This window comes from Aplysia californica, unplaced genomic scaffold, assembly GCF_000002075.1.
Source record: "Aplysia californica isolate F4 #8 unplaced genomic scaffold, AplCal3.0 scaffold00094, whole genome shotgun sequence".
In the NCBI taxonomy this organism is placed as follows: domain Eukaryota; kingdom Metazoa; phylum Mollusca; class Gastropoda; order Aplysiida; family Aplysiidae; genus Aplysia; species Aplysia californica.
In genome coordinates this window covers 1,339,095-1,352,095 of record NW_004797364.1, presented here as the reverse complement: position 1 = coordinate 1,352,095, position 13,001 = coordinate 1,339,095, and the positions used below count along the sequence as shown (strand labels likewise).

Genomic DNA, 13,001 nt, shown 5'->3' with positions numbered 1-13,001 from the left:
GACTCGCTCAAAGCTAACAAGACTCGCACGGGAACCGCTCACAGTATGGCCATTCAAACAGAAATATCTTTTATACGACTTATTTCTTCTTGTCCCCGCTCAGCCCCGCTCTCTTGCTTGTAATGTGGCCTCTTAGAGTGGTATGGCAAAGCAAAAGAGGAAAAACATTCTTGGAAAAAGAATAACAAATAAATATGTTTATATCACATGGTCAAAATTGTCCAAGACGGCCACCTCTTGACGAGGAGAAAACTGGTTGTCTTAGACAGGTAAATGTCTTGGATTTATACCAAAAAAATGTCCCCACTTTGATGCTATTTAATTCTTAAAAGACACCTATATCAGACTTTATTAGGCTTGTATTTTCATTCTCTCACACACCTCATATCTTCCAAAGGAAACAAACAAAAACAAATTCACTCAAATTTAGATCGGAATTCGCGGGGTCTGAAATTAAGGGGAAGACCACCTGGAGCTTGGAGAAAAGTCACAGAGAATGATGTACAGCAAAGTGGAAAGATATGGAATATTATTAAGAGGCTAGCCCAGGATAGGGAGAGGTGGAAAGCATTTGTTTGGGGCTTATACCTGGATTCGGTGTGCGAAAGGCAGTGGTGATCATTTTCACAATATGGACTCAGTCATTACTTTGCCTCCCTTTAAAATGTGATGTTGCCATGACGACCTCTCGGTGTACATCTCAAAATGATTTTTAAAATGTGACTCAAACCTTGATGCCACTCAAAACTTCGGTGATGACCTTGAGCCTTTTGTCCGCCTGCTTCTTCATGATCTGGTCAAGCTGAGCGTGTTTCCTCAAGGTGATTGACTTGATCACAAACAGTACTGCCAACACACTCAGACCTGTACAACAAATTCATACAGAGAGATTTTAAACAGAGAGGTGGGATGGGTCAGAACACTATCTGAGCATCACTGCCACTGTCTGTTGACTCATTTTGCTCTAAATTATTATATGTGTGGCACTATCTATGGTGATATCAAGTGCTCATCAAAATAATGAAATCTAAGAATAAACATTTTCTGCACGTCAGGCAATTCTTCTTTTTCGGGGGCTCAACACCTTTTATTATTTTTTTTATAATAGAGGGTTTTACGGCGCTCGCAACTGCATAAGGTCATATGAGTGCCAAGGGGTGGGTGTCAACAGAGAAGTCTTTACAGGGAATCAGACTTATTCTGCTCATCTCTCTAGTTTCAACAGCACAAGGTCTACTTCGACTATCAAGGCACCCCGGAAATAGCAGGTCACAAGAGAGTGACAAACATACAAAAGAAGTAGAGGAAAATGACAATAGTAAGGATTAAGAAAGAAAAAGCAGCAGTTTCCTTTTGTAGATCAGGCACAGTTATGAGCGTGACATGAATCAGCCCATTTACAATTCTACTGTGCTTGAACGAGAAATGTCCCCCCTTTGGGAATGGCCTAAAGACACTACGGTCAGTGGCACTGCCCCGGGGGGGTCAACACCTTTTATGTCCATCTATAAAAAAATTGCTGTGTTAATTTTACTACAAATTGTTTATCAAAGACATGAAAAATATAACTCTGCAGCTTCATCCTGTCATGTTAAACTCACCAGCAAAAACTGCCACACCCATTGCCTGGTAAACAAGGGCGACACCCACTGAAAACTGAAGAATACACTGAAGCAGCATGAACATCTCATTGCAGAGACCCCAAATACTGTTACTGTCAGACGATATCAGTTGGATTACTGCCCCTGCAGATGTTGACTGGCGGGCCTCACTGCTCAGACGAAGAGACTGAAAAACCGGAAATCAGGCTCGAGTTCAAGGCTGTACAACACCAACAGAAACAGAGACACTGTCTGTGTATATTTGTGTGAGTGCGTTGTGCATCTTCGTTACATGTATCATTGAACATAGGTGTCTGTATTGAAACTGACTCTCTGTATGATGAGGTTCTGATACATCGACTCAAAGTTTCCCTCAAGGACCAATAAAGTTCATCTTTATCTTAACAAAAGTCAGTGAGTATCAGCTAAAATCGAGACTTAACACTGAAATATACTATAGCAAGCACATAGCGAATATGCGCAGAGTGAAAAATGCACATAGAAAACACAACAAAATAGGCAGCCATTGCCGGCGAAGAATGAGAAGAAGAAAAGGTTCAAGTTACTCAGTGTGACAGGCAAATATGTTGACAGAAAAGACAAAATAAAAAAAATCAATTCAGTGAAATGCTTGACAGAGACTGGGGGTAAAAAGAACATGGCTAATCAAACGAAAACTGTGAATTTCTTACACAGAATAGAAAACAAAGGACTCCTTTAAAATCAATATTTAAAACACATATCTCACAACAATGTAGATCATTTGGAAGGTGAGTGGCTTCAACCCTGCCCTTTAGGACCAACATGGGCTGTTGGTGATACTTCTTAACAGAAGGCCAAGGTGCTCATCACAGTATTGTTACTTACACCAGAACCAACTTACATCCTTTGCATGATAGACGAAGCATAAACTTTAGTACTACTGATGGATGTTCTTAAAGAAAAGTCCTAAAACAAGGTAATCTCTAAATACTCTTTTAAAATTATGGTTAGAAAATAAGAAAGCCTCTCAAACCTTTTGATATACTGCAGAAAGAATAGATGTATTCACTGTCACAGCAAATTTGTTGCACTGGTAGTAGAAAAACTCAGAGAGAATGTGTGCAATGCCAAAGGTGGAAAACAGTGCGACAGCCAGCAAATAACCATGCCAGGACTGCGCCTCCTTGTCAGAGATAAACAATATCAAATATCTGAGGACAGACAAACATTTTAAGGGGTTAGTTTAGGAAAGAGAGGGTGGGGGGCTCAGATATATTTTGGGAAAAAATTCAGATCATAGAGTCATCCGAATCCCCATCCTGTACTCGATCCAATGAGGGTGTAAGTAATGCAGGAAAACCCTGTGAAGAACAATATTTTCCTTCTTTTTTTTTTACTCTCTCAACTTCTTTCTTTTTCCTTCATTCATTCTTCCTTCTTTTTCTTCTTCTACTTTATTTTTCCTTTTCTTCTTTCTTCTCTTCGCTCTTCTCTTGCTCTTCCGTTGTTTTCCCTTCTTGTTCTACCACTTCTTTTTGTTTGCCTCCTTAATCTTCTTCTTTTTTTCTACTCTTATTTTCCTTCTGTTCCTTTCTATCGTCCCTCCTTTCTTCTCCTTCCTTTACTCTCCCTCCTTTTTTTACCATATTTTCCCTCTCTTCCATTCTTCTTCTCCCAATGTTTTTCAGTCTTGTTCTCCAGTTTCTTCCTCTCCCTTTTCCTGTTCTCCTTGTTCTCTTTGATGTTGTTGGTTTTCTGCTTCTTCTTCTTCTTTTTTTTTCTCTTCTTCTCCCTTTTCTTCTTTTTCCTCTTCCCCGTCTCTCTATGACTCACTTGACCAGCAGTGGACCCATCACACTGAAGAACGTCGCTATCAGAGCCATTACGCTGCAGAAGATGACAGAACGGTAGAAGGTGCGGAAGATCACCTGTGGACTTCAATAGATATGTCAAGCTCACGCTGAAGCCAATTTTCATCAATGTCGTTAGTCAGCCATTATCAGACTAATTGGTACTGCGTTTTTGATAAAAACATCCCAACTTTCATAATATGGACTGAATATATATACATTTTCAGCTAGTCTGCTAGCTGCCATAATAATTTTTGACAATAATGGTATCTTTAATGAAGGCAGAGAGAGGGAGACAGACAGACAGACAGACAGATAGATACACTCACTGATAGACAGACAGACAGACAGACAGACAGACAGACAGACAGACAGACAGACAGACAGACAGACAGACAGACAGATTGGTAAATAGATAGATAGATAAATGGATGGATAGTATAACAATTTTTGACTCCACTCACTTTCCACAAGAATGCAGAGCCTGCTCCTGTCTCTGCAGACCCTGACTTAGTCGATCCAGTCCTGATCTCCACTGTAATCTCATCGTCATCAAGCAACTTTTCACTCACATCTCTATCTTTCTCGGCACTACTGTCTCCTTTTCCACACTCATCATCCAGCACTTCCCCATTTGACACAGCCTTAGTTTTCTTCTGAGCAAGGTCAGCCCCCCTTGCCTTCTTGTAGTCCACTAAACCTTTGTTCCCTGGTGCTCTCTCCAAAGCAGATTGCTTTTGCCAGCTTGGTCAGAAAAGATTAAATTTTTTTTTATGTACAAAAATTAAGTTAACAGAATAGAAAACTAGGTAAGAAAGACAACACCTTAAGATACATAATAAGATAAGACAAGATCTTGTGTGTGTGTGTGTGTGTGTGTGTGCGTGCGTGTGTGTGTGTGTGTGTGTGTGTATGCGTGTGCGTGTGTGTGTGTGTAAATGCAGTGAAACACAAAACCAATGTGCCAGGATCTGGACAAAGATTTATCTTATCTTATAAGAAGCGATAGATCAGTAAAGTAGAAATTTATGGAGAGTCAGAGCCACACTGGTCCCTTTTGATCAGTAAGCATAGTACAGTCAAACCTGCTCTAACGGCCACCTGTCTAAGACAATCGCCGGTACAAACAGCCACTTCCCACTTCCACACCAGCTACTACAAGCAATGCCGAGACCTAAAAGGGATTTGACTCATTGTATACTTAATAACTTTATTAGATGGTTTCTATTAAAATCTATGACTTGACAAAACATCTTAACCCTATCACATTTTACTATCGTATCCATACGACGTGGGGAACTCTGTGCCACCACTTTCCAAAGAGGAAATTTACTCGTTAATCCGATCTGTACGTTTTGCATAGCAGTCTGTCAAAATGATTTTTTGAGAAATACTGAAAGTATCAAAGAGATCTTCGTCCTAGAAGTATTCTAGAATGTGAAGAATACAACCCCGGGGGTAAATAATGACCCAAGGGCGTACGGATAGGTTTAAAGCAGCATGCATGATACAGTTTTGCTTGGGCGGTAGACATAGAGGTAGTAGATTGCCAATGTACTACTCCCTTCACTTCAGATCTTGAATTCTTTGATGTGCTCCAAAGGAGAGACATGGTCGATACATTTTGAAATCAAGGCAGAAGTAAGGATGTGTCTTATTATTATGATATGATAAGTATAAAGATGACGAAGTCCTAAATCTGTAAAGAAGTTGATGAAACAAACACTACAACTGTCAACTTAGTTTTTGAAACATTTTTTTTGCCGAAGTCTAAGAAAAGTGCATCAAGAGATAACAGAAGCAATTTTTGGCAACATACAACTAAATAACAGTCATAATGTTATTATGAGCCTAGTCAAAATAATTTGGGAGGCAGCATGGTGGAATCAGGCTCTCGTCAAAATTATCAAAGAGAAGAAACTTGCATTTTTCCACAGGTTTGTGAATTCTTATCAAATTTTTGGTTTTTGGCTCAATACCTTTCATGTCCATTAAAGAACTATTTTCTGTGTGGATTTTTCTGAAAAACGATTAAAAGCACAAAAAAATGTACATTTTCTGTTACCACGGACTCTTGGCTAAGGAAATAACTAATATTTGGCGGTCATTTTCTCACTAATTTTACTTCTGAAAATCCCACCTCCTTCATTCGCAAATATCTCGACTTGTATTCAAGATAAATGGATATTTTTTTTCCATCCAAATAAAGACAAGTGAACAAGCTATAAGATGATACCAATAACTCCACTTGCCCAAAAATTGACGAGAGCCTGATTCCACCACGCTGCCTCATATTTTACAATTTCCAAGGGATCTCCATTGCTGACTAGCTTGCTGCAAATCTTTATGGAACAGCCAGAGGGTAGACGATTTTTCTTGAGAGCACACAAGATTAAATCTTTTGTTCTTGAGTGTTCTGTTATGTTTGCTTAAGTAAGCTTTTCAAGGCACTTAATTGTTACACAATTAGGTCATATTAAGGGCCATAGATTAGATGTTTTTAGTTTTAGTAAGGTTTTACGCACTCGAAACTGCATATTATGAGTACCAAGTGGTGAATGTCAACAGAGAAGTCCAAACGGGGAATCAGGCTTACTCTGCTCATATCTCTAGCCTCAACAGCACAAAGTCTGCTTCAACTGTCAAGGCACCCCAGAAATAGTCGTTCACATGAGCATGGGTTTCAACTCAGAATTTTAAAAAAGGAGGAACTTTCCGGGTGATCGCGACAGAAGCCCACTCTCGCGAAACACCCATTATTATTATAGTTTATAGATCTACTGTTGAACCCTAGAATGCTGAAATAAAAACCACTAATTTATCAAAGCAAGGTTATTTCACATCAATTTGAGGGTTTGGAAGATAATTTCAAGTAACAGTCACTAACCAAATATTTACAATCTTGATTATGTACAGAAAGTGGTGGTCCACTGGGGTCTTGTGCGACTTATTTAATTTTCCCATCATCATATTCGCCTGCATATATAAACTATATATAAAAATTAATCTTGTCTTGAGCCCGAGAAAAGGCCTAGAACCAGAATATCAACTGTCATGTACCAGTCTGGGTGTCATGATACGTGAAAGGCAAAAATTAATGCTCAAACTCAAAGTAGAGTAATAACTTGAATAGCTCAAGTAGACCTATTCAGTGTGAGAGGTGTAAGAACTAAGGGAGGGCAAAATGCAGTGACACTAAAAATCTGCGAATCTTGAACAGAAAGCTAAAATATAGAGAGGTAATTTACTGTCACCCTTCCAATGAAACGCGAACACTTACGTCTCTAAGTTCAACAACATGCTTACAAGTTATGACGGTTCCCGATTTCACACACAAAGCCTGCACCAACGCGCTCTTTACTTTGCAGAGAGCTGTAGTAATAGAAATCAAAATTCTAAATATTAAAAATTTGCTTCCAGTTTCAGTTTTTTTGTCCTCCGGTGTCACGTTCAGCCCTCCCCCTGAGCGCATCTTAAAAAAAAAAAATCATTAATCTCCCCCATCTCGCAGTTCTGTACTTCTCAGTGCTCAGAACGTGCACAGGTTCACTGACCGGTCACAATGGCGAGCCCAAAAAGACGCTTGTAAACTTTCTTTTTTTATTTTGGCCCCCGCAAGTGACAGCACAGTGAGGAATATTGATTTATTTTAATTGCGACACCACGTTTGTAATGCCGAACTTGCATGTTACAAATGTTGCGTTATCAGACTATTACTGACAAATTTCTGGGTGGTAACGAAAGCGAAAGTAGATCTTGATTTTCCGGTCGAGCCTCGGTGTCACATACAATTCCGATTGCTGCCATAGCCGCCTGTTCACGTGAAACGTACTCTCAGACCGGGAAAAGCCGAATTAATATCACAAGCGCTACAGGCAAAAATGAACCTAAAGAAGTTATTGGATATGGTTTTCAAATACTCGAGATCTTTGATGTATTTTCCTGGGTCTCAGCAATTTTTTTTTTCAAATTCCCGGGGCCTGGCAGTCACCCTGCTCCCAGCTACTCTCTTTCTAATTGGCCCGCTGTGGCGGTAGCGGAGTTTAGCCGAAGAAATGGCGGTAGCGGAAATCCGCTAAAAAGCGGAATATTGAGACCCATGCAAGAGAGTGATAAACATACAAAAGAAGTAGAGGAATGACAATAGTAAGGATGAGGAAAGAAAAAAGCAGCAGTTCCCCCTATGTTGTTGTGGCACAGTATGAGCATGACATTGATAAATCAGTCCATTTACAATTCTACTGTGCTTAAGAACATGTTAATATTCCCCATTTGGGAATTGCCTAAAGACACTTCAGTCAGTAGCACTGCCCTGGTGGGGGGGGGGGGGGGGGGAGGGTGTTACAAGAGAGTAACAAACACAAAAAACGAAGAGAGAAAAGGGCAATAAATGTTCGATAGGAAAAAAGGAGCAAACCACACCAGGGCACCCGCCAACCACCCACTTGAGAGTTCTGAAGTGCCATGAGATTCCTCTTTCAGGGTACCTAAATCCCCAAAATTTGTAATGGTCAATTACCATTTTTGTATTTCTTTGTCCAAATGGTGCAAAAAATGTGGGAATACAGTGCCACATCTTATCTTGGTGCTCAGGGGGTAGACATCATTCTCCGTTAAGGGCTTCTTATATCCAGATATGATCAAACTGAAAAAAATGAAATAAAAAAATTAATATAGCTATGCGTGAACAGTTTTGGCTTGTGTGCTTAGATTTTGTAAGAATATGCCGTCCTACTCTTACTGACACAAATGAGCTGCTGTATAATGAGTCGTTTTTTGTTTTGTTTGCGACTTGAATCCATGCTTTTTAAGAATTTGAGGGCACTGGGTAACCCAAATCTTTAATTCAAAACGTTCACGGAACACCAATTTTAGAGTGGTTACTGTTTCCCAGATTACAAAAAAAGGAAAAAGATTTATGATTTGGAGATATGTCTCAGCCATCAAAGTAGTCTGTCATACCTGGTTGTCCACCACATGGTCACTTTGGACAGAATGGATGCCCCTTCTTCAGGAGATTGCACCTGGGGAAGTTGACAGAAAAAACTTACAATTTAATTCCTATATTAGTGGGAACTGTATATAAACATTCCTATTTTGAGTTTAAATAAAGAGTAGTACATCGACACAGAAAGTCCGGGTTGGAGTCTCGGTTCGGACACGGATATTTTTCCTACCGCACCCTCAAGTACCGCACCAATTTAGAACGCTGAAGATATGGTTGAATTTCTTAAAGAAAAAAAAAAAAAAACCTTCGCAGCCTAAGAAACATACTTTAAAAATTCGCAGATGTTCATCAACCATTCATAAAGAGAGACTTCTTTTGGTATTTACTTCAGTGCAGTGGCGCTGTTCATTGTTTAATTATGTTTAGTGTGCCTGGTCGAGTCAGCGGTAAAGAGTGCATACGACGGCCTGGCGACTAAAGTCACCGAAGGTACTAAAAGTGTGAGAGCAGGTTAGATTGTATTTCATGAAATGGATCAAATTTCATTAGACAGTGTGCAAGGAACTCTTACCTCCCAGGCTTTTATCCTGGAGTTGAAACAATGCAGAACAGTTCCGGTCAGAATAGCGACATAATTGACAGCAAATGTGACAAAGAGGGATGTCTCTTCTTCATATACCTGAATATGATCAATTGCACATAGAAGTTTATAGAGGTTTTCACAATTTGTTTTGAGAAGCTAAGAGATCAATAAGAAGATGTAACTCTAACAAAACGACTCAACCATGTCTCTCCAATATTTCTAAGGACCACCTATCTAAAATAATTCCCTGTACTACAACAACCCCCCCTCCCCTTTTTTTCCCAGTGTTCTAATGGTACTGCCTAAAACATTCCTTTGTCTAAGACAAACACATTTTTCAAGGCAATGGGTCGCTCTCTTGGACAATTTCAAGCATATTCATCTTTTTTGCAAACAACTGATTGAGTAGTTTCTGTCTGCCATGTAAAGAAACAAAATCCATAAATGTCAAGCTTCAAGTACAGCGCTAAATTAATGTATATCCTGGATTCCTGGATAGTCAACATTCCCCCCCCACCCAAATGAATAATATTCATTGCTGAAACTATTTCTCCTAGTTTTATACTTTCATTCGTTCTTGTGATTGAGCAGTCCTCTTCCTCCGCTACAAAGATCAACAACAGTACAAATTGTCTTAGACAGCCACCCATTGCCAAGGAAAAAAGAAGTGGGTGTCTTGGAGAGGGTTGTTTTTATTAACGCAGAACAATTGCAAAGGGGAAGGGAGGGGGGGGGGGGGCGTAAGTGGCTGTTTGTAGAGACGATTGTTTAGGGCAGGTTCATCTATACTCATTTTCTATCAAATAGACAAGATGTAAAACACATTTATTTTTCAAAATAAAAACCTTATTTTTCACCAAAGATTCATTGTTACATACAGACCAACCAGAAAAATAGAAACTAAAAAGCAATAATGTGACAGGGTAAATATCAGCACAGAAAAACATCATGAAAGGCCACAAACCAAAAACTGCAGAACGTCTTATGTCAAATAGCTTCTCACCTCCAGAATAATGTTTGAATATAGAGGCACAATATGCGTCAACAAGAGCAACAGGAAAAAGAGCAGAAGTCCGGGGGACTGTCTCCTGCATTTCCTCCACTCCAAAAATATCACCGGAAGCAATAGACCCTGGGGAAAAAAGCGTTCATTATCTTAATAATAAAAATAATATCTTGACAATATCCTAAGATTTTGCAACATGAGGGAAGAACCAAAAAGCTAAATAACACCAAAAAACCCCCCAATAACAGAAAGTGTCTTTTTTTCAATTGACTCAAAAGATAGCAGCCTTGATAAATTGAGAACATTGAAGTTTTATAAACATGAGCCAAACTTGGGGTTATGGAACACTTATGGCTCAGCAAAAACCTTGAGAAAACCGATCATCAAAATCTTTGAGTGTTCATATACATTGTCTAGGTTAAAATCCGGAATTCTGATTGTTGTTGCTAATCCAGTGGTCTTTAGGCATGTGTTGCCTCTGGCCCATATTCAAATAAATTCCTCTCACTAATAACTGGACTACTTTTGAAAACCGACAAGCTGTAGCCTGAAAGACAAAGTGCCTTAAAGGCTGGATAGGAAAAAATCAGTAATGTATTTAACATCATTAGCAATGGATTGAAGTGAACAGACCAACAATAAGCCATAATATAGCGCATGAAATGCAAAAAAATTGGATTACAAGATGAATACGTACAAAAGATGCTAGTTTCATGCTGCTGGCATACACAAGAGAACTTGGAGTCTCGTCCCAGTGTCCTTGCACCAACTGACCGATGTAGGCACTCTCCGTGATCATGAGACCAGCACAACATAACTAGAAAAAATGGTAAATCAAGACATGAGGGTGAGCACTTCGTAAAAAATACAAATTTTTCCTATACATATTAACTCTTTCGGTACACAGTAAGTTCCGAAATTTTATGCACCCAGCGGCGAAAGGTGTTACCTTAAAACGGCTATAATTCAGTCAAATATTGATGGATTTGGTTTTGTGAGCACTAAAACTATTTGTAGTTGGACAATGGATCCCAGTATGGGTGAAAATAGGTAGAAATATAGCACAGGACAAGGTGGAGATCTTGGGGCTTATGAAAGCAGTATCCCCAAAATGCCACTTCAGTAGCGACCTGGTTCAGAAGCATCATACATATTGAAAAGCTGGCAAAAGAAATACAAACTTTCATTTGATCTGAAACTTTAATAAAAAAAATAGCTAACATGAAAGTCTGTGAGTGGATGGTTGACGGCTGCTCTGGTGTGGTTTGCTTAGACTTCTTTCCTATCAAACATCTAACGTCTTTATCTCCCCTCCTTCTTTTTTGTGTTTGTTACTCTCTTGTAACACCTCTTATCTTCGGCACTTATACGACCTTATTGTGTTGCAAGTGCAGTAAAACTCTTCCTAAAACTTAACTAAAAGTCTGTGTGAACAATGTATTTTGCAGTCAATTGTAATTCAGAAACTGAGTAAGATTTGGTCCAAAAAAGAACTGAAAAATGACCCCCTTTTTATTAATCCTTGTAGATATTTGTTTTGAAATAACACAGATATTCAAACCATATAGTATCACACAATATATAACAAGGTACGTAGTCTAAACAGCCGTATGCACTGCTCACCGTCGAACGCTCCATATCCCGGACTCTAGCATGGAGATCATCAGGAGAGAATGCTTCGCTGTTTCGGGCTCTTCCTCTCTACAGCTTTTCTGACGCACCGAGCTCCCTCACCGATGTGAGGTCTCCATGTTAGTTCGACTGTTTTCCTCTGCTGCCAACTTTAGGATTCATTCCAGCTTGAGTCCTCTCGCTTCAACCAGATCCAATGACTGGCTTTCTCTGCTGTCTCCTGAAGGGAGTTTGTGAGTTCGTTGCTTTTCTTTGCGGTAAGTCCTGCCACTCTCATCCACTTACGGGCGCTTGTTGCTACAAAACCTTTGCATCCTACCTCTACCGGAAAATGGGTTGCCTTCCATCCTGCCTCCTCACATTGTTCGACGAGTGCCTCATAAATGTTTTCTTTCCGCTCATGAGCGGCATAGATATTGTCCTCGTGGGGCACCGTGAGCTCTACCAAGTGTACCTCTTTGTCTTTTTCCTCCCATAACACAATGTCTGGCTTTTTCGTAGTTGGAATGGGGAAGAATCTCTCAAAGCCTTTTAAGTCAGCAGCTACTTCCCATGTGCCTCCGCTCTGGTCTTTCATGGCTTCGTTCGCTTTCTTTCTTTTGGCAACCTTGCTTCCTTGCGGAACGAACGCAATCTTGGTGGGTCCATGCTTCTGTATCTTGGGGGCATATTTTCCTTCTTCCACCTGTTGTGTCGCCATTTTCGTGAGCACTTTCAACACCTCGTTGTGCCTCCAGGTGTATCTGTTAAGAGCTAGGTTGCAGTTTGACAAAATATGCTTCATGGTTCCTAGCTTACCGCATCTACACTTGTTGTCCTCCTGTACCTTCCATCTGACAAGGTTCACCGGTGAAGGCAGAACATCATACGTAGACCGGAGAAGAAAGCTCAGCCTTGATGTATTCCACTTCCAGATGTCACTCCACCCGACTTTTCTTTCCACTACATGCTCTTCCCATCTGGTCATTTGTCCTTGCTGGCTACACTGGATGAGATGAATTTCTCGCCTCTCTGCCTCCATCTTTTGCATATGTCTTGTTGTAGCTTTTCTTCTGTCTCGCTGAGACATTTTCCTGAAAGGTCTAAAGTCGCCATTACCTAGCCCTAATCTGTCAGGTTGCGCTGGACCGACAATGTCCCCATGCTCCAATGCAGAGATGATCTCGTTAGCTGCAACTTCTGCCTTCCACTTTCTGGCTGTTTTGACATCTGGAGGTTTTCCACTGATCTCCTTATCCCTTGATTCTCTCAACATCAAAACGGTTCTAATCTTGCCTGCTTTGTAGATCTCCACGATTGACGTGAGAGGTAGTTGAAGCGCACCTCTATGTCTGTACAGGGATGACGTGTTAATGGTACGGGGTAGCCCCAGCCACTTCCTGATGTAGCTGTTACACTT

The 13,001-nt window shown here is 40.2% G+C and overlaps 1 protein-coding gene across 7 annotated transcripts in view; it reads right to left on the bottom strand.

Annotated features, from left to right (window-relative positions):
- The window catches only part of LOC101863573 (multidrug resistance-associated protein 1), a 57,945-nt gene that overhangs the window by 28,206 nt on the left and 16,738 nt on the right, over nucleotides 1–13,001 (bottom strand). For 6 of the 7 annotated variants that reach the window (XR_001184726.2, XM_005095047.3, XM_005095048.3 and 3 more), the window contains 10 exons: nucleotides 10,668–10,787; nucleotides 9,968–10,096; nucleotides 8,953–9,060; nucleotides 8,396–8,457; nucleotides 7,953–8,078; nucleotides 3,898–4,177; nucleotides 3,417–3,511; nucleotides 2,617–2,794; nucleotides 1,602–1,788; nucleotides 731–864 (listed from right to left, as the gene is read on the bottom strand). Coding sequence is in view for 6 of the 7 variants with exons in the window: in XM_005095047.3 (XP_005095104.1) it covers nucleotides 731–864; nucleotides 1,602–1,788; nucleotides 2,617–2,794; nucleotides 3,417–3,511; nucleotides 3,898–4,177; nucleotides 7,953–8,078; nucleotides 8,396–8,457; nucleotides 8,953–9,060; nucleotides 9,968–10,096; nucleotides 10,668–10,787 (1,419 nt within the window). In the remaining variant the exon portion in view is untranslated. Of the gene's footprint in view, nucleotides 1–730; nucleotides 865–1,601; nucleotides 1,789–2,616; nucleotides 2,795–3,416; nucleotides 3,512–3,897; nucleotides 4,178–7,952; nucleotides 8,079–8,395; nucleotides 8,458–8,952; nucleotides 9,061–9,967; nucleotides 10,097–10,667; nucleotides 10,788–11,593; nucleotides 11,628–13,001 lie in introns of those variants that run through there. The other variant, XM_035968883.1, reaches the window with a different exon arrangement.